At 38.5% G+C, this 20236-nt stretch overlaps 1 protein-coding gene across 2 annotated transcripts; it reads right to left on the bottom strand.

Annotated features, from left to right (window-relative positions):
* Window positions 1-478: 478 nt before the first annotated feature.
* Window positions 479-20157, bottom strand: LOC117409237 (TLC domain-containing protein 4-B-like). 2 transcript variants are annotated; one of them, XM_034014941.3, is made up of 7 exons: window positions 19791-20157; window positions 15369-15535; window positions 13883-13972; window positions 12562-12620; window positions 11988-12082; window positions 4814-4887; window positions 479-3907 (listed from the first exon to the last, which is right to left on the bottom strand). In XM_034014941.3, the coding sequence occupies exons 2-7, from the start codon at window positions 15521-15523 to the stop codon at window positions 3592-3594; spliced, it is 789 nt and encodes a 262-aa protein (XP_033870832.1). In that variant the 5' UTR covers window positions 15524-15535; window positions 19791-20157; the 3' UTR covers window positions 479-3591. The 2 variants fall into 2 exon arrangements, with proteins under 2 accessions (XP_033870832.1, XP_058887686.1); XM_059031703.1 differs by lacking the exon at window positions 19791-20157 and adding an exon at window positions 18273-18335.
* Between the last annotated feature and the right edge of the window lie 79 nt (window positions 20158-20236).

The raw sequence follows: 20236 nt of genomic DNA, 5'->3' as shown, positions 1-20236 counted from the left end.
TGCTGAAAAGGCAAGCTGCTTTCTTTTAATTTTATCAGTAGACACCTTCATTTCCAAGTAGAAGGTCGTTAAAAAAAAAAAAAAAATCTTGAGACCACATAACAGATAAAAATAGAGATTCAACTCCTGTAATAACCCCTTCATTAACCCGAAACCCACAATTAAGGGATTAAATTAAGAGCTAACCACATGACTATAACTATATATATCTCTCTAAAAACAAAAACAAAATCCCCCATTTGACTTTCTATGTTATGTATCTAAAATAACTGATATTGTGCAAGTGGTTTTACAATACACATTACAGTTGGTAGACTATTCCTGTGGCATGCATACAGCGAGTCATAAAGTAAGTAGCCAGATATGTGTCAGTTTGTTTTGAATTAAAGTTTTAGAAAAGTTCAGCTGACAGTTACCTGTGCATCACTATGAACCCACATAGGTCATTTACTGGGATCAAAATTAAACGGACCAGAAGTACTGTAGATCTGAATAATTTATTGGCAATTATATTCTCACAAATGTATTGCTTTTATGCAGGCAAGACACATTCTTATATTTAACAGACAAAATGATGACACATACATGTAAAATTGGAATAAAGAATGAAAAAGCAATGCAAACATTTAAGAAATAGGAGGTACAGAGAGATTGTAAACTTGTATTTCCATTGAGCAACAAAACAGTACTAAAATACTTAACAATATTACTGTGACCAGTACTAGATTTCTTCTGAATGTTTTTACTGTTTTAACAACTGTGAATTTGCAATAACAAAAAACTGTGACAATTACAGCAACTTTAAAAGAACTTCCTTATGAACTGCTTACTCTCAAATAAACACTTTTGAATTACTGTTGGCATGTATTAAATGTTTCCTGTTTAAGTACATTATGTGAATTTATTTTTTAAATAAATATTGTAGTCCATTCAGTTTCCTTTTCACTGATCTTTTGTAATTTATATGCTAAAAGTTTAAGGGAGCGAAAAGTCAATAAAAAACATCTCCCTACCACCACCTTACAGACTTTATTCACAGCATGATAATCCACAGCATGTTCTAATAAATTTCAATAAGATTAAAAAGTAAGTTATCAGCAAAGTTAATATTTTAAATACCGGTAATGTGGCTTGAGTAAAACAGAAAGTATGATGCAAGAAAAAAATGCTTATAAAAAGGCAACCAGAATACTAAAATACGCATTCCTCCAAACAAAACGCAAATTACATGCGGCCACAAGTTTTCCATCAAATTCCTTATACCCCCCCCCCCCTTCCCAAATTTTAGCAAACAAAACAAAAATAAAAAAATATATTTACGTTTAAAAATATTTTTTGTATTAATTAAATAATAATAATTAAAAAAAACCACACACAAAAGAATATTCCATTATAACATCTGAACCATTGTTTTACTTCCACTGTTAAGTAACTACTTCTGTTACTACAAATGAGTGAATCAGATTAAGAGAAAAGAGGACTTTTAGCCATAAAGTAAATGCAGCAATAACAATGATCTTAAAACAAGTTCTCATAAATAACCCAACATATAAAACACTGTATTAACAGATTAACACAGTAATGTATTGTCTGTCAATTTCTAACACTGAGCTATACTTTTGTTTTTATCCCGTCCCAATAAAAAGACGTGCTGCGATTGTGGAATTACGATTTTTACAAAGCATGCACATTTATGTTAAAAGGGAATATTCATCAGGTTACAAATAAATGACAAGTGGAAAATACAAAAAATAAAACATAAAACTTTCATGAAATTAAACTCCCCCATTTGTTCTACTTCCTGTTGTTGCCACGTTTGCCAAAGGTAATTACACAGTCTTATAAATTTAGAGAATAACAGTTATGGATTAACAGTTTTCCAAAAGAAAAAACAAAAACCACATGACTTGAGTGCAAGCATCACTTAGCTTATAGTATGTGATTTTGAGCTAATTCCTCGTTTTAATATCTAGATACATCATGAACAGTATTTTTAATTCATACCATACTTTTCCATACATAGATTAAATATATTTGTATTTAAATGCAGGCATGCTGGTTCAGCATTATTTGCAAGTTGTTAAGTTATTATAAATGAGGTATCTGGCAGAAAAGACCCCACCATTTTGTGTGCAAAGTCCTAAGCGTGCATTTGTCTTTGCTAACAGGAAACATTTGTAGTGAGTGCTCTTTAAAAGCAGCAACTTTACCTGGATCCCCACCCTACTTCATTTACTCTTTCTTTTCTGGATATCTAAAAACTACATTTTTAAATATCTTTATGTGACTGAGAGCTCTAATTAACCCTCAGCTTTATTACGCAAACATTCTGAGAAAACATTGCAGCATGCATCTTCACATAGTACATCATAACAAAACATTATATTTTGTGAACATAGAATTGGTAAAACACCAACAGCTAACATCTTCAACTTCAGTCAATTTATACCAATACAATATGTGGCTGGCAAATGCAAGCAGATGCCACTAGGACAATATATTTCTTGTGTAGCCTTTCCAAAAATGTCTAACAAACCTAGTGATACCTCAAGCAGCTGTAGATCAGGCATAAGTGCACTTCTATTCCCTTTTCCGATAAAAGAAACAAAAGTAAAAACAAGTCTATTTTTTGAACTACAAATAGGATCTCTATCCAGCCTTGGTGTAGACAGAGGTAGCAGCCAAGTCTGTTTGACCACTTCATCCATGGATTGGCACAATCTTTGGACTTTACTAGTCTGTAAAATCTTGCAAGGCTGTACATCCAAAATGTTCTTGACTTAGAATTTAAGCTCCTACTCGGAGTGAGTGTAGAAATAAGTTTTACATCCAATAGCTTTTATTGCACTACAAACATTTGTTTTGCTGACTGGCACTCTTCAGTGGGTAATCATATCACTGGTCAGTTTTCAGACTTGTTCCACAGCTCATCAGATTTTTGTCATGCCTCATTAATATATCTGTGTTCCAAAACAGGACTTATTTTCATTTTAGAATATTCACCTGATTGACTGTCCACAGAATTGTAAAACATCTCTCAGAAGTTATTTTAGCTCCAACAAAAAGCAGCTTGCCAAGTTTTGACTTCCTTAAAAACTATATATAGATGTATGGATTCCACCTGGATCAAGTCAATTACATCACGGTATACCCAAACAGAATTAGTTTGTTTCTTCTCTTTTAAAAAGGTTCAATATAAAATCACATTGGTAACATAAAGCATATGACCAGCATTTTGGTTAATCTTTTTAAAAATTGAGAGGCCTTTCTCAACGTAGATCTACTAATTATTAAGATTACTAAAATGTGTGCGACCTGCAGTTCTGCCGTACACAAAAAAAGTATTGCTGCCTATTAACTAAAAGTCAGTAATTTCCCACATATCCACTTAAAATAAAATAACGGTTAATCTTTAGAAGTTTTATGCCTCATCAAGGTGAAGCTTTGTAAGTCTTTTGAAACATTAGATTACGTAACTTGCAAAAAATAAAATAAAAACAGAGTTGATTAATCCCATTATATTAACAGTTGCATGAGTATATTAATAGACAACCACTTAAAATAGTAATTATAGCAGTTAAAGTGCCCAGGTCAGTCAATTTTGCCGTTCTGCTGTGCGTCCTCTTCAGTTTTCTTCCTATAACGTAGAACTCTGTAGCATCCTCGGGCAATTCTGTGCATCCACATCACATTCATTACATCCAAACAGATGCTTGAGCACATCCAAGCACTGCGACCCCCAAACGGCAGCCGGTAAAAGGCTTCTGTTCCATAGATGGAGAACATTCGTTCGTAGTATATGGGCATGACAGCAATCCTCACCAGGAAGAATATTACTGCCATCATGACTCCATTGGCTATGTTGGGCTTGGAAGATTTTGGGTAACCTAACACTTCAAAGAACCAGCTGAAAAACATAGTGGCAATACTCAGAATATAAAAATGCATCAGTTCAATTGAAACACGGGGGAAATAACAGTAACTAAAAGGCAATATATTACTCCACATCCATTTTTTTGCACTGCTATTGTCCTTATAAAAGTTTCACAGTAAATTTGCAATTTTCTTATGCTGTCCTGTGGTTATACCATCTATTTGAATATGCTTTACCATACTTTCACTGTGCTTTATTACACTCTGCTGTGCTTTTACTCATTCAATTTGATAAAGGCATTGAAGTAAAATATGACATTAAATCTTATAAAGCGATTTGCTCAACATATTACAGTTCTAATTTACATTTACTTTTGAAAAATATATTAGCATGGTAACAAAGGCGCTTTTTGATATCACTACCAGGACCCAAAAACTTGTGGCTAGTTCAAATGAACAATAGTATAAATATTTAAAATGAATAACTATTTATTTCAGTTTCTTTAGTGAGTATTTAATAAATGTGTGAGAGCTAGGGGGGGCAGCAGGCAGATTCTCTGGCCCGTCATCTTTCAATCCAGATCACAGGTGATTTTTTTGGGGGGTCTAAAATGGAGCTTCCCAGGAACATTCATCGACATCCCAAAACCACCACAATCTCACTTGAGAGGCTTAGGAGTCAATAGCAGGGTGTGCTCAGGCCTGAAACTTTGAGAGGGAGCTCCCTGTGTGCCTGCCGCCAGTGCGTCAGACTGAAGCCAGTACCACCGTCTCACAACACTGCATAAGAATTCAAATTTCACCATAAGAAATACAGTACTGTAAAAGAAAAAGCTGTTTAAAGACATTTCCTATAGCAGTATTCATAAAGGCACACCAGCATGCTCCATGTTTACATTGCACCTGTAATTCTAGAAAAGTTTCCTCTTTGGGTACCTACCGCTGATTAACACATGGAGTGGAAAACTCTGCAAGCAGACGGAAGTTAGCAAAATAAGGCAACAATCCTTGGCCCTAAAAACAAGATGAGAACAGATGAGGAAGTAGACAGTTTTGCAGGTAACAGCAATGCTATTGAGAGCCCTATCTCTCAGACTTGCATTTGGTAGGATCAGACAAGGTGAAGTCCACCCCTGTCCTGTACTTTCAAAGCTCATGCTGTAAAAACAGAATTGGTTAAAAGTGTTATGTAGCACATGTTTTAAATATCAAAAGTGGTCCAAATGCAAAAAGAGTTTATTTTTTTATTTTTATTTTTTTTAAAATATTTAAGGTTATTTTTTTATGCTGCAGTTTGAATGCATTACTTTCCTGTAGAGGAAAACAACAAAAATATAACTGCATACTTACATGTTTTATACACTTTGGTAATTCAAGTTCTGTACTTTATCCCGGCTTTACAGGCACTACTGCCGTGGCCGAATTGATCAGAATTTGTTGAGATTTTAAATAAAAGAAATCCAAGGAAATTAATCATCATTTAAATTGTGTACTTAAATTATGTTAGTGTTTGACTATAACAAATGCCAAATATCTAAAGGCCTCAAGTCCTTTACTGACAGTATGCCGTCAAGAAGGTTTTTTTTAAGTGACTGATGCACTGATCTTCAGAAGTGATTCGCCTCTAGCTGTGCAGCAAGACAATTCTTATTGCAGTCATGTGATCTTATTCAGCCAATCACTGTGCTTAATTTAGCCAAGCCATTTTATAAGCAATACATTTTGCGTTGGCATGTTGCATAAAGAGCAAAATCTGCCAAACACAGTATGTACTTGGGGGGAATGATATACCAATACCATGTGCTAGGATTAAAATTGCAAGATTAGGCAAATTTTCTTCTGTGTGAGATCACACAGAAGAAAATGAATTACAAAATACACCCAACCACCACTGGATATTTGTATCCTGAATACAATTATACTGTGATATTCAAGTGCATTTGGTATTAAAACCCAGACTTACCCGACTGCTGTGGCAATGGAAAGTTAAATATAAAATGTATACTTACTGAGATTGAGATGCTTATAAAAAAAAAATTCTGAGGTTAATTATGGAAAATATGAACCCCCCAGTATTGCATGCTAGTACCTCTAGATACTGGTAAGTCCATACTGTTACTGGGCAATATGACTGCTCAGTGCACAGCAACAGCACTAACTGCAGACAAGACAGGAATAGAAGCTAACCAGATCAATCAAGTCTTTGGCTTTTCTTTTTTAGTTTTGGTAGTTTTTGCATGTGATGTTTGCTGGTAGTAGAAGTGGGACTGGGTTAATTGTTAGGTGAGGACAGAAAGAGCTAATTGAAAAGGAAGTGCAACTACAACTGGCCGCAAAAAGCAACAACAACAACGACAAGGAGAAGAAATAAAGTTGTACATGCATCTACGACTGGCTTATACATGGCTTGTCAAATGAACAAGATCCGCTAGGACACCCCGTAGCTTTCCTTTTAGGAACTACACCAGATTTGAGAACAGGAAAACAGTTCCCAAGGTTTTCCTACGTGATAACTTGATCAGGGGTCTGCTAGTCACATGTAACTCATGTTTAAACCTTCTATACGCTAATGAAGACACTGTATACATTTTAGAGCAGAAAAATGTAAAACTATTTATTGTTAGTATTATTTCATAGTTAAATTACATAAAACTGGGGCAACCACCACTGGGAAGGCTGGAGTTACTGGGTCCCAAAAACCTTGCAAAAAACAATACATTTATATACAAATTATAATATAAATATATATATGAGAGAGAGAGAAAATAATCATTATCATTGAGCCCTCAAACAAGCATTTCAGCAAAGCCACTGACTGAAGCCAATACAGCTCTATCCCACTTAGCACTGTGCTTTAGCGTACTGTTGTTTTACCAAAGGCTCTTAAAGGCCTTGTACATGGCTTCATTAGAGTATGATAAAACAGCACAGCGGGCTTCCAACAAATCATTTATGTATGCAGGATAAATAAGGTATTATCACTTCAATTACATGCCGTTTAATATTTAAGAACTGCTAATAATTTGGTAGACTGAAATTACGGGTTTCCTCTGGGATTGCTGGAGTAATTTACCCCCTTGCTAAAGCGATTCAGAACAAACAGGACCTCTCTGATCACTATTTCATCTCTTTTTCTCTGTCTCTCCCCCCTCTCCCTGCTCCTCCTACCCCCACTGTCACCTCTCGCCGTAACCTCCGCTCTCTCTCCCCCTCTGTCCTTGCCTCCACTGCTCTCTCTCACCTCCCTCCTATCGACTCCTTCTCACAACTCTCCGTAGACTCTGCTACCTCCACCCTCTTCTCCTCACTCACCTCCTCCCTCGACTCCCTCTGTCCCCTCACCTCCCGTCCTGCTCGCCCCTCCCCTCCCCATCCCTGGCTCTCCTCTGCGCTCCGCTCGGCAAGAATCACACTGCGATCTGCTGAAAAGAAATGGAAGAGAACCAAACTCCCTGCTGCCCTAGACCTTTACCGCACTCTCCTCTCCTCCTTCTCCTCTACTCTCTCCTCTGCTAAATGTGCTTATTTCCAATCTGTAATCCAAGCCTCCACTAACAACCCACGTAAACTATTCTCTACCTTCTCCTCCCTCCTAAACCCTCCCCCCCTCCTCCTCCCTCCTCTATCTCCCCTGATGACTTTGCCTCCTTCTTCTCTTCTAAAATTTCAGATATCCGCAAACTCTTTAACACCTCTCCCTCCCCCGCACCCCCTCCCGCTCCAACACCCACTGCAACCCCTACTAACTCACCCTCCTTCTCCACCTTCTTGCCCCTCTCAGACTCTGACCTCTCCTCCCTGCTCCAGGGTCACAAACCCACCACGTGTGCCTTGGACCCCCTCCCCACTCACCTCTTTCAAGCTGCTGCTCCTGCTCTACTCCCCTTCATCTCCTCCCTCCTCAACACCTCTCTACTTTCTGGTATCTTCCCCTCTGCCTTCAAAAAAGCCTCTATCACTCCCCTCCTCAAAAAACCTACCCTCGACCCCACCTCCCTCCAGAGCTACCGTCCTGTCTCCCTCCTACCCTTCCTCTCCAAAACCCTCGAGCGGACTGTACACCGCCAGCTCTCTGCTTTCCTGTCCAACCACTCTCTGCTTGACCCTCTCCAATCTGGCTTCCGCTCTGCTCACTCCACTGAAACCACCCTCCTGTCTGTCACCAACTCACTTAAATGTGCCCGAGCTGCCTCTCTCTCCTCTGTCCTAATTCTCCTCGACCTCTCTGCTGCCTTTGACACTGTTGATCACTCTATTCTACTATCATCTCTTGCTGACCTGGGGATCTCTGGCACTGCTCTGGCCTGGTTCTCCTCCTACCTCTCCAACCGCACTTACCAGGTAACCTGGCGTGGAGCAACCTCCACACCTCACCCTCTCTTAACTGGAGTCCCCCAAGGGTCAGTCTTGGGTCCTCTCCTGTTCTCTCTCTACACCCGCTCCCTGGGCCCCCTCATCGCATCCTATGGTTTCTCATACCATTTCTATGCTGATGATGCTCAGATTTTCCTCTCCTTCCCCACCTCTGACTCCACCATCTCCTCCCGTATCTCTACCTGTCTGTCTGCTATTTCCTCCTGGATGCACTCGCATCACCTCAAACTCAACCTCTCTAAATCTGACCTCCTTTTCTTTCCCTCCTCCTCCCCCTCCTCTGATCTCTCTATCTCTGTTCCTCTGGAATCTACCACACTCTCTCCCTCTTCCTCCGCTAAGAACCTTGAAGTCACCCTGGACCCCTAACTCTCTTATTCCCAGCACATCTCCACTCTGGCACGCACTTGCCGATTCTTCCTGAGCAACATCCGAAGAATCCGACCCTTCCTCACCAACTATGCTACCCAGCTCCTGGTCCAGGCCCTGGTACTCTCCCGCCTAGACTACTGCAACTCCCTCCTGGCTGGCCTCCCTGCGTCCGCCACCTGTCCGCTCCAGCTCATCCAGAACTCTGCTGCCCGCCTGGTGTTCTCTCTGCCTCGCTTCGCCCACGCTACTCCACTACTCCGCTCGCTCCACTGGCTCCCGATCACCGCTCGCATCCAGTTCAAGACTCTTGTACTAGCCTACAGATGCCTTGACCAGTCTGCACCCAGCTACCTCCAGACCCTCCTCTCTTCCTACACCCCCACTCGCCCTCTCCGCTCCGCCTGCACTAGAAGACTAGCTCTACCACCGCTACGCTCCCCTGCCTCCAAAGCCCGCTCCTTCTCCACCCTTGCTCCGCAGTGGTGGAATGACCTTCCTACAGATGTCAGGACTGCCCAGTCCCTGACCACATTCCGGCGCCTCCTTAAGACTCACCTCTTCAAAGAGCACCTGTAGAACTCCTCTGTTTGTATCCTGGGACACTATCACCCTTCATGTAAATGTGCTTTATTTTGCTCTTATCAGCCCCCTATTTTACTGCATTTAATCCTGTACTTCAGAATACTGTAATCTGCCAAGTTTTTAACCTGTAGTACTTTGTATTTAATCACATCCTGATGTAACTATCACTATTTAATCATATCCTGATGTAACTATCACTATTACCTGCTGTATTATTGAATTGTGGTATGTCACACTTGTACTTTGCTTGAACAAAAGTTATTGTATTTCTTGCTCTTATTGTATTACTTGTATTGTAACGCTTGAAATGTTTTTGCTTACGATTGTAAGTCGCCCTGGATAAGGGCGTCTGCTAAGAAATAAATAATAATAATAATAATAAAACAGTATCCCACACAGCTAAGCCAGTTGACCTATCTGAACACAGAAAAAGCAGCCAATTGTCCAGCCCAGCATCCTACAGCAGCTGCCACTAGTGATGACTGTAAAGGGCTCCAACTGACTTGCTTACAAAAGAAAATTCCGGAAGTACAGACAAACATCATACCCTATTTTGCCAAGGTTATTTAAAAGTTTTTCAACTATACCATTTTAACAGTAATTCAATAATTATTTGAAATAATGCATGAAGTAATTGAAAATAATTTCAATTACAATCATATCAATCATGTCTACTTTAACAGGATCAGTTTGCTAACACACCATTTTCTCCCCCTCTTAGCCCTTACAGAACATATGTGGGTGTTGTTTCGTATTTAAGGAAAGGTAATGCAGTTTGCAACAGATATTGAACATTTAACAAAACCCAGTTTATTACAAGTAGATTACTGTTGTTGCTATGATAGTCATTTCTCTATTAGTATTTCTGTCACCTCATATACATCTTAGTCACCTTTTAAATGCACAAGCAAAACAATGGTTACATTCTGCAGCAATGACAGAGTCCAGTGACAGTATGGTCTCCTCTCTAGATTAGACTTTCACATTTTCTGTTCCGTACAGTATACCCTCAGTATCCCAATGAAAGGCAACATGTAATGCATAGTGAAGTACAGTACAATGGGAAAGAAGAGAAATATGCAGGTTTTACTTTGTTAAAAAAGTTAAGCAGTAAAATAATGGCTGTCTTTTTTTTGGAGGGTTGTCACAGAGTTCACTGCACACTGCTGGTGTTACAAAGACAGTATTTTAAAGCAAGTTATTAGACAAAGCATACACATTGTGCCAGGGAGCCGAACATGCTCCTCACTGTCAAGAATCCAGAACCACTGTGTTTAAGTTTACTTAAGCAAATTATATACCTGGATTCAATCTATGCATATGTATCTATTTATTTTAAATACAATGGGTAAAATTTGTCATATCTTCATGCAACTTTTGGTCAGGGTTGAATGCCCACTTATGTCCTTGTCACTTCTACATAGCACAGGGACCAAGCTACAATCTGATAATATATTGAAAAAAGGGTGTCAACCAAACTAGACAATTTGAAAACGTAATGTTACCTCAACCATTTTCAAAATGTTGCATTTTTTTTAAGATATTAATATATAAGAAGCCTGTTGCTCGAGAGAGAAAAAAAAATACTGTTATAGGCATATCTGGCCACATAATAAATAATGCCTGCAGCACATAAATATATTTTTCACTTAACCACATTAAGGGCTTTTTTATATACATTCATTAATTTATATATAATGTGTAATTTTGCACATAGAAAACAATACTATACATTAGATGGAGTTAATATTCAGCTCCGGCACAAAACATGATTATTGCATGCAGCTAAACAGACCTTCCACAGCAACACTGAAAACCCTCACACAAGTAAAACATGCACAGGCTGTTACAGTAGGTTCAGTGTAAGGGCAGCAAGAAGGGCCATTTCCATCCCACATAGTAACTCTTGGTATTACTGTTATCATTCAGCATTCCATGCAAAAAATACCATTATTTTTACAGAACTTGTCGAACCCAGTGGGTACAGAACCAAGAGTGAACAGCAGAATTCAATCAAAGTCAATGGCTTTACTGACTGACATCCACCAACTTAGTATACCTAGTATATCTAAATCTAGAATGTATTTATTTATTTTTTCATACTACTTGGAAGAATCAAAACTGTTACAATAACACCTTAAAGTAAGATATGAAATGGTCTCTACCTGAAACTGATGCTAATAAAAAGTATCTTTCAACTAAGTAATTTACTCAATTAATATACTGTTCAGGTGTTTTTGCCATCATATCTATAGTGGCAAAAGGAACTGTATCTATAATTTTTTATATATATATATATATATATATATATATATATATATATATATATATATATATATATATATATATATATAGTTTTAACAATTTGGGAGAAATACCATAACCTTAAGTCCTGGCAAGCCTGGAGGCTTGCTATATTCAATTAAACAGTTACCCTTCCCTGTTTTACGTCACGATTACTAATCTTGTCATGACTTTGACAGAAGCCTACATTAAAAGCAGAAAACGAATGGCTGTGGTATTTTACATCTGGTGTGCAAGTGTTGATTTAATGTGGTAAATGACTTAATATCATTAGGCTGGTAGCTCCCTTATATTGATTCCAATAATCTTCTAATTTGAATCGAATTGAAGTAAATCCTCCAGTAAGTGGTGTAATTGAAGGCTTTCTAGTTCAAAATGGTGAAGGGACTGTATGAATCCTGAGACTGCAAGTGCTGTTTACGCTTGGTCATCATTTTCCCATCCTGTCTGCATGTTCTGCTATTGGACAATAGGGCACTCACCAGTACATAGTAGTAAGCATACAGTGCTGCCAGGTGATGTACTACAAAAAACTTGTCCCCGATTGCCTTCCAATGGTAAAAAATGAGCAGCAGGTCTGAAGAAAACAAAAAGGAATTGGAATCAACAACAACAGCATATCCCACACAATCTTGAACAGAAAAAAAAGAGGATAACTATATAATACTTTTACTTTCTATGTCAATAATGACTATATCCACAATAGACTAGAACGTGGAATACCGTTTATGCTATCACTGAACACCATTAAAACAGCTTTAACAGGTTACGTGATTTACCATTATATCTTCCTTCACAAATAATGTATTCATGATTTTTTCTTTATTTGAACAGACTTCCTCAGAACTATATACAGGGGAGATGTATCTAAAACAGCAAAATGTTTTCTCTATAGAAACAGCTATTAAAAAGGGTTCAGTAACTATACATATTTAACTGGAAATATCTGGTTATATTGGTTACACTATAGCTTAGAGAAAATAAACTAGGACACAAATATGGTCAGTTTGAAGCAAATAAAAAAATGGAATATGTGAAAACACAAAACCAACTAACCTGAAATGAGGTAGCCAGTTGTTATTGCAACATTTAGTTTCACCAGTGCAGGATCTCCCCTGTAAATCACAAAAGAGAAAATTGCATATCAAAGATCACTTTTTTTTTTTTTTTTAAATGTATAGCGCACCACATCTGTAGGAAACGACCATACGAAATGTCCTAATACAGTGCATGATGTGTTTCAGATGGAAATGATGTCACAATATTGATTTAAGTGATAGGACACAAGGGGGCTCCCAAGTAACGCGTTTGGTTCAAATCCAGGCTATTCCACTGCTGACTGTGGACGAGAGTCCCCAAGGGGTGGCGCACAATTGGCCGAGCCCAGGTGGGTAGGGCATAGGTCGGCCAGGGTGTCCTCGGCTCACCGCGCACCAGTGACCACTGTAGGGTGGCCAGGCGCCTGCGGGCTTGCCTGTAAGCTGCCCAGAGCTGCGTTGTCCTCAGACGCTGTAGCTCTGAGGTGGCTGCATGGCAGGTCTGCAGAGTGAAAAGAAGCGGTAAGCTGACGTCACACGTTTCGGAGGACAGCGTGTTCGTCTTCGCTGCTGCCGAGTCAGCGCGGGGGTGGTAGCGGTGAGCTGAGCCTAAAATAATAGAATTGGCTATTTCAAATTGGGAGAAAAATGGGGTAAAAATCAATTGGCAACTAATTGATTTTTAAAATAAATAAACAACATTTAAAAAAAAAAAAAAAACACTAAACCTCAAAACATGCAATCGAAATTAAGACTTAAATATAAAAGGAATGAAGTCAGTCACAAAGTAAATACAGTAGAACCTATCATAGCCGACCCTGCAAGAAACAATATCCTCTATTAACCGATGGACCTCTGGCATGTGTTACAACTGAACGGTACAGAGGGAAACTGATCAATGCACAGTTTATTATGGGTCTTCTAAAACAGTAAATTGAGCTCTTAGCAGGACAGAATGGATTCAGCTGCAGATAAAATATGTTTTAAAAGAACGGTGCATTTGGGAATTCAGTTTCACTTTTCACGTAAAACAAAATGACCAGTTTAACCATGTTCAATAAAAGAAAACAAGAAAGCAAGGGATTCATATAATTACTGTATCGTTAATTACTTTGGCATGGACTAAGAAAGCACTGTAAAAACTGTTTTTGGAATGCTGTTTTGTAAATTGCCAAATAGTGTATTACAGTGCTTTGTTTTGCAATTAAAACCAACCCAAAATGTGTGTGCACTCCAGATTAGATATTGAGAAATGGTCTATGTATTTAATTACACACAGCCAGGTAACAGCTATGAAAACTGCTGTGTTCTGCAAGTTAGAAAATGACAACAAAACTTACCAGACAGGGTCTTCGTTGACAGCATCATCGAAGTGCAGTATATACAAACAAAACATTCCAACCACCAAGGCATGGAAAGTCGACACTGTCCTAATAACAGGAATAACAGGGGAGGCACTACATAAAATGCAGCTTATCACACATTGTTTAATCAACACTTTCAGCTGGTTTCACAGACCCCGATTAGCATTAATGGACTACCATATCTGAGATAACACTAGGTAGTCCAAGATTAGTGCTAATTGGGTTCTGTGAAACCAACCATTGATGTTCCACTATAAACAACAACTCTGACGGCAACCTGATCATACAGAGTTACTCCCCTTTAAGTCCACGCACAAACACGCTGTGCTTTTCCAACTCTGGTTACACTGGTGCCATTAATCAAAACAGGGTTATTTATCATATAGAATGCATGGCAAGGACACCAGGAGGGGCCAGGCATTCAGCGATGCAATTTCAAAGATTTGAATACCAAGTGGTGAAGTGTCAAATAAACAAACACCTACAGGACAGCTGGCACCCTTCTATTGGACTGGGCTTACTCTTGTGTATTACAAGAGAAGCTGAACTAAATGGTCATCTGTGCTTTCCAGACAGCAAATACAGAACTGATTTTGTCCCCATGGAGCATGATACTACATAATACCCTATTTTAGGGTTCATTCATAAGGCTTCCAGATTGCCAATTAAGCTTTGCTGGCTTGGAAAGTGTTAACAGAGTCACATTAATATGACTAAAAACACACTAGCTCTGCACCCAAGTCCAGGGTTTCGTAACTATGGTATTTAAATGATCAGGAGCCAGAAGTTAAATAAAGAGTTCCTGCCCTGAAGCTGAATTAGTAAACCTTCAAACTCAGGTGTGACTTACTCACGTTGCGATGAGTGCGATCACAGCAGATTTACCAGCTGGGCCTAATTGTTCAAGATCCTGGCACCTGGTCATTTCAAAACTTCAACCAGGGAAATTCTGATACCCAGGACTGGGTGCAGGGCAAGTGCTGTATTAATGAACACCCTGCAAACTGACTTCTCTAATCATGAGTAAAGCTGGAATACTGAAGCATTGAAATTGTTTATCTATCAACACTGTAGACCTGAGGATACACTAACTGCAGTGTTAATGCTTAGTAAAGATAACACATATGCCATTTATAAAGTAAAACCAAAAATGGAAAACTATAAAAAGTAGGTGAATAACTCAAGATGTATGTTTAGTAGCATATTTGGTCCCATAAAGTGTACAATATTTGTAGTAACTATTACTGTGTTTCTTAAAACAAACACACAGTAACAGACAAAGCAGGACAGATATTTCTTAACAAATAAGTAATACAGGTTAAAGATCTACCGCTGCAGTGTTATCTGTCCACATTTTAACTTTTATAATCCTATTCTAAACAATTATTACTCTGAGATAACATCACAGACCAACCTAAGATGCAATATTGATGCAAAACCAGGAATGGATTTTTTTCTATACCTGGAGTTCCATTCTATCTTCTGCTTTTCACTTAGTTTTTTAAAACCAGGGCTGACACGGGTAGACACCCAGGAGCTTAGATAGTGAAATAGCACTTGAAACGTGATGAAACTGGCCACTGAGACAGCAAGAATCAGCTGGTTGAAGAACTCCATAGCAGCTCAACCCTAAAAAGAGAAAGAAAACAGATCTTTCAGGTGTAAATCTTGCAAGACCCTTACCAACCCATACAGTCTTTACAGGTACATGCACATCATGTTAAAATGCGTTTAAAATCCATTTCCCAAACCATTAGTTATATGTTTACCTGTCCCTAAAAAAATATGCATTAGTTCCTTACGATTGTAAGTCGCCCTGGATAAGGGCGTCTGCTAAGAAATAAAAAATAATAATAATATTACACACAACACTTCACTTACAGGTCCAGCATGCAGTACACTTGACAATGAAAAAGAATGTCCAGGCTGGGTATTTTTTATCAGAACACGTAAAGACTGTTTCAAAAGATGTGGTTGTCATTATCATACTGTATTATCTTTTAACACAAGAAACAATTCATGCTTCTTGACTTTCCAGTAGGCTCAATCAGATTTTGATTGTTTTGAGAATTCTGGCTTTTTTGATTTGACAGGATGTAAGAGACAGTATGGTTAAAACAAGTCCACTTCAGAGTAATGTTGTTTCAGCTTTTCCACACGAATGACAAAGGTTTGAATAGCATCAGAGAGCAACAAAACATACTCTTAGTTTTTTGTTTTTTTTGTTTGTTTTTTAATAACACAGAACCATTCTTTCAATAACAATTGAAAAGAGAACTGTATTGGGAAAAGAGCAGCATTTGGAAATTAGTAAACAAATTGCTGCACTCTAGAATGATATTTCAAGTACTGTAAATCACATTATGCAAGATCTGGGGACAGACTTAATAATACGCATGCTGTAGATTAACTCTATACTGATTACTTTTCACATTGCTTATCTATATGTATGGGTTTTAACCTGATATTGCCAACGACGTGTGTGAAACCACCATTATTGGTTAAGTTGAAATCTACAACTCAAAGTCTCTCAGCCCAGGCTCCCGAGTAGCGCATCCAGTAAAAGCACTCACGTAGAGTGCAGGATGCGCCCTATAGTCTGAACATCGCAGAGTCCAGACTATTCCTTTGCCGACCGAGGACGGGAGCTCCCAGGGGGTGGCACACAATTGGCTGTGCGCTGCCCAGGGGGAGGGTGGGTTAGGTCAGCCAGGGTGTCCTTGGCTCACTGCGCACCAGCGACCCCTGTGGTCCGGCCGGGCGCCTGCGGGCTTGCCTGTAAGCTGCCCAGGGCTGCGTTGTCCTCCGACACTGTAGCTCTGAGGTGGCTGCATGGTGAGTCTGCAGTGTGTAAAAAAGCGGGCAGCTAACAGCACACGCTTCGGAGGACAGCGTGTGTTCGTCTTCGCCCCTCCCGAGTCAGCGCAGGGGTGGTAGCAGTGAGCTGAGCTACACAAAATAATTGGACACTACTGTTGGTGTGCATGCATATTTAAACAACACATTTCTTTTGACTATCAGGCAACGTTTTTAGATAAGCTGAATCTTTCTCCACCGAATGTATATTAATAGTCCCACATAGTCCAAATTTATGAATATAATGCATCTACATGTTTTTAAATGTTACATGGACAGAATCGTTGTTGTATAAAGTACAGTATCTAGAATGACCTATGTTAAATATTACTAAAATGTACTCCTGGTGTCCTATTCAGACTGCATTTCACTATATTACTGGATTATGAGGACCCTCTGTGTATGCCTGCACTGTTTAAACATGGTAAACAATGCACAGCAAGTAACATGGGGACCTGGAGAAAACAAGATGTCTAATCTCCTGAAAAGATGATGATCAATAAGTATAAAACCTTTCTCAACGCGGCTTTTCCACTCATTAAGATAGACAGGCATGACTTAACATATTCCCCCCCCCCCCCCCCCCCGAAAAAAATCAGATCAGAAAAGAATGAATGAATCTGAGGTGCATATGATGTCTATATTTGCAGTCTCATGTCCTAAAGGTGTTTGTCCAACATGTATTATTCAAAATCTCATGTTTTCACAGACGCCAATACAAATCTTTGATCAAGTACAGGAAGGTAATTCACAACTCGTGTTAATCTGGTTCTGTGAAATTAATTAATAAACCACTGCTGTTCTGATGGTAAGTTATGTTACAATTTTACCTAACCCTGTTTCAACACCATCCCCACACAGTAGTACTGTAACTCAACTGCACCTTCTCAGTGTCTAACTGTGGGAAGCTGGAGCAGCAGATTGCTGCATTACCCTATCAATTTGCACAGCATGGCAATCACACTCGTGCCATGGGTATTTGCATACTTATACTGCATTGTCTCTCAGATTGAGTCCATCAAGTACAGGTCCAACATAATTCTAAATGCTCGTTTTAAAATCAGCATTGCTTTACTGTGCACATTTATAAACTTAAGAAATAATGCATGGTCTGCTTGGAACAGAATCCTGCACTGTCAATGTACCCCAGTGACTTGAGGTAAACCAGATCAGTGGTTTTCAACCTGTACTCCAGAGACCATGTGTGGTATATGGGCAAATCCCAGGTGGTCCCACAAAAAAAGCACATTAGGGAACTGTATCAAACCGTTCAAAACATAGCCAAAATACTGTACCACTAGGCCAATAACCTCTCCACAACAATCTTAACTCACAGCCCACATCGACTCCACCCCCTTTCATACTGCCAGTGGTAGAAACCCTAAAGAGCAAGATGATTTCATCCTTCAGCCCAGTTGGAAAAGGAATTTTATTGCAGTAGATTAACATGGACATGGGTATGCACTGCACTGTAAAACCCTTCAAACCCCAAAATAATTCTGACACTCACAGGTTCTTCCTCTTACACACTGAAAATATCTTCATTAAAAAAAGTGGATTGGTCTCTCTTTCTGCTGTTCCCCTAAACAGACATTAACTGAAATAGGAGGGAGGGAGGGGGGAACACAGATTAGCCTAAAGGTTATTAGTAATTTAGGCAGATTTAATCAAATATCTTTCCCCTTGTTCTGGGGTAGCAATATGGAACATGTAACAACACAGTTAATTTGCTAGTTAAATATATTGAAACACAGTCACAAATAATACAATTATTTGGCAGCCCAGAAACACTTATGTCAACTTTCATGAACAAATTCACACTGAACTAGAAAACATGGCAAAACTAAAGCGCATAGATTAACTCCCTCTGCAATCTCCCACTCAGTGTTGTGAAGCCAGTGCAGGAGACATTCTGTTCTGTCACATTTGTTGCCACAGGTACAAACCAATAGGGTACTTCCTGCTCAAAAACAATGTTCAGGCTCTAGTCTGTAACGAGGCTAGGGACTGCATTGAAGAGCATATAATCAATGATTAACAGCACCGAAGCCACTTACTTTTTAGTGATTGCATCTCATTGAAGTATGTCAATTTATTATTTTTTTTTTTTTCTCTGACAGAATAAACCTACTTTTAGAATATTATTTTAATTTTGGGTGAAAAGTTCACAATGTTAAACATGTGCTCAACGACTGCAGCGGAACCTCAAATGGTACACCAAGATGACTACAGCAGTGTCGGTTTAAAAAAAAAAAAAAAAAGAAAACCCTACCGTTACAACTACATGAAAATAACATCGTTATTTAACTATGTATTCCTTAAATAACTGTGTTATAAGTTTCCAGTGACCTTGAACGTTACGTAAACAACCAATATGTTTACATGTTATTCCCTAATAAGAAAGAAATATGTGGCCTGATTTAAAACCCTGGTGATAGCATATGTTAAAAAATAAAATAATAAAAAAAATAAAATAAAAAATAAACAGCGCATTGTCTAAGTAGCACCTGTGCGATGAAATATATATATATATATATATATATATATATATATATATATATATATATATATGTTTCTAAATCAATTGTCATGGCTTCGTATATACAGAACAATTGGTAGCACACACACACACACACACACACACACACATACATATGATTCTGATACATTTCACCATACAAAAAAAAGGCCAGATTGATCGGCTTTAAAGAAAACATTTTTTAAAAAACCTATTTTTAAGGAATTGTATTACTTGTATTGTAACACTTGAAATGTATTTGCTTACGATTGTAAGTCGCCCTGGATAAGGGCGTCTGCTAAGAAATAAATAATAATAATAATAATAATAATAATAATAATAATAATAATAATAATAATGCAATGTTGATATGGCCTGTTATTATAAGTGTGCAGTGTAAGCTGCAATTAAATGACGTAGAAATTCATGGCACTAGGCCAGCCTAGGCATAAAAAAACAAAAATAATAATAAAAAAACAAAAACAAAATAAGGTTTAATTTCAAACTCACCTTTCTTCTTTCGTTAAAAATACATCATACGTCCTGCACTTAGTGTTATTTTCTGAAAACCATCACGCTCCATACCGTTAAAAGCACAAACGCAATATGCCAAGCAATTAGTCATCATAATCGTTAGACGATGATGCTCTTGTAAATGCCCTAACGATGCCGCATATTGTATTTATTCTCTAGCACAGAAACGTGCATTTTTTGCTTTTTCAAAAGAAGCAATTTCCAGTGGTTGTTCGGTTATGGCTGTCTGTGCTGGCCAAGGTATCTGGAGGGCAAGTCATTCTTGTGAGAATCAAATTACAGAAACTTCTTAAAGAGACAATCACACAAAACACACCACGCCACTCAATGAACTTGCAGTCGTGCCCAATCAAGTGACGCTGTCGTTTGACCGTTTATTGATAACATTGCAGTCTTACCACAGGCAAGAAGGTTCGATTTCA

Source organism: Acipenser ruthenus, chromosome 10 (assembly GCF_902713425.1).
Source record: "Acipenser ruthenus chromosome 10, fAciRut3.2 maternal haplotype, whole genome shotgun sequence".
Classification (NCBI taxonomy): Eukaryota; Metazoa; Chordata; class Actinopteri; order Acipenseriformes; family Acipenseridae; genus Acipenser; species Acipenser ruthenus.
Note: the sequence above shows the minus strand (reverse complement) of the source record. Positions and strands in the feature narration are given on the sequence as shown.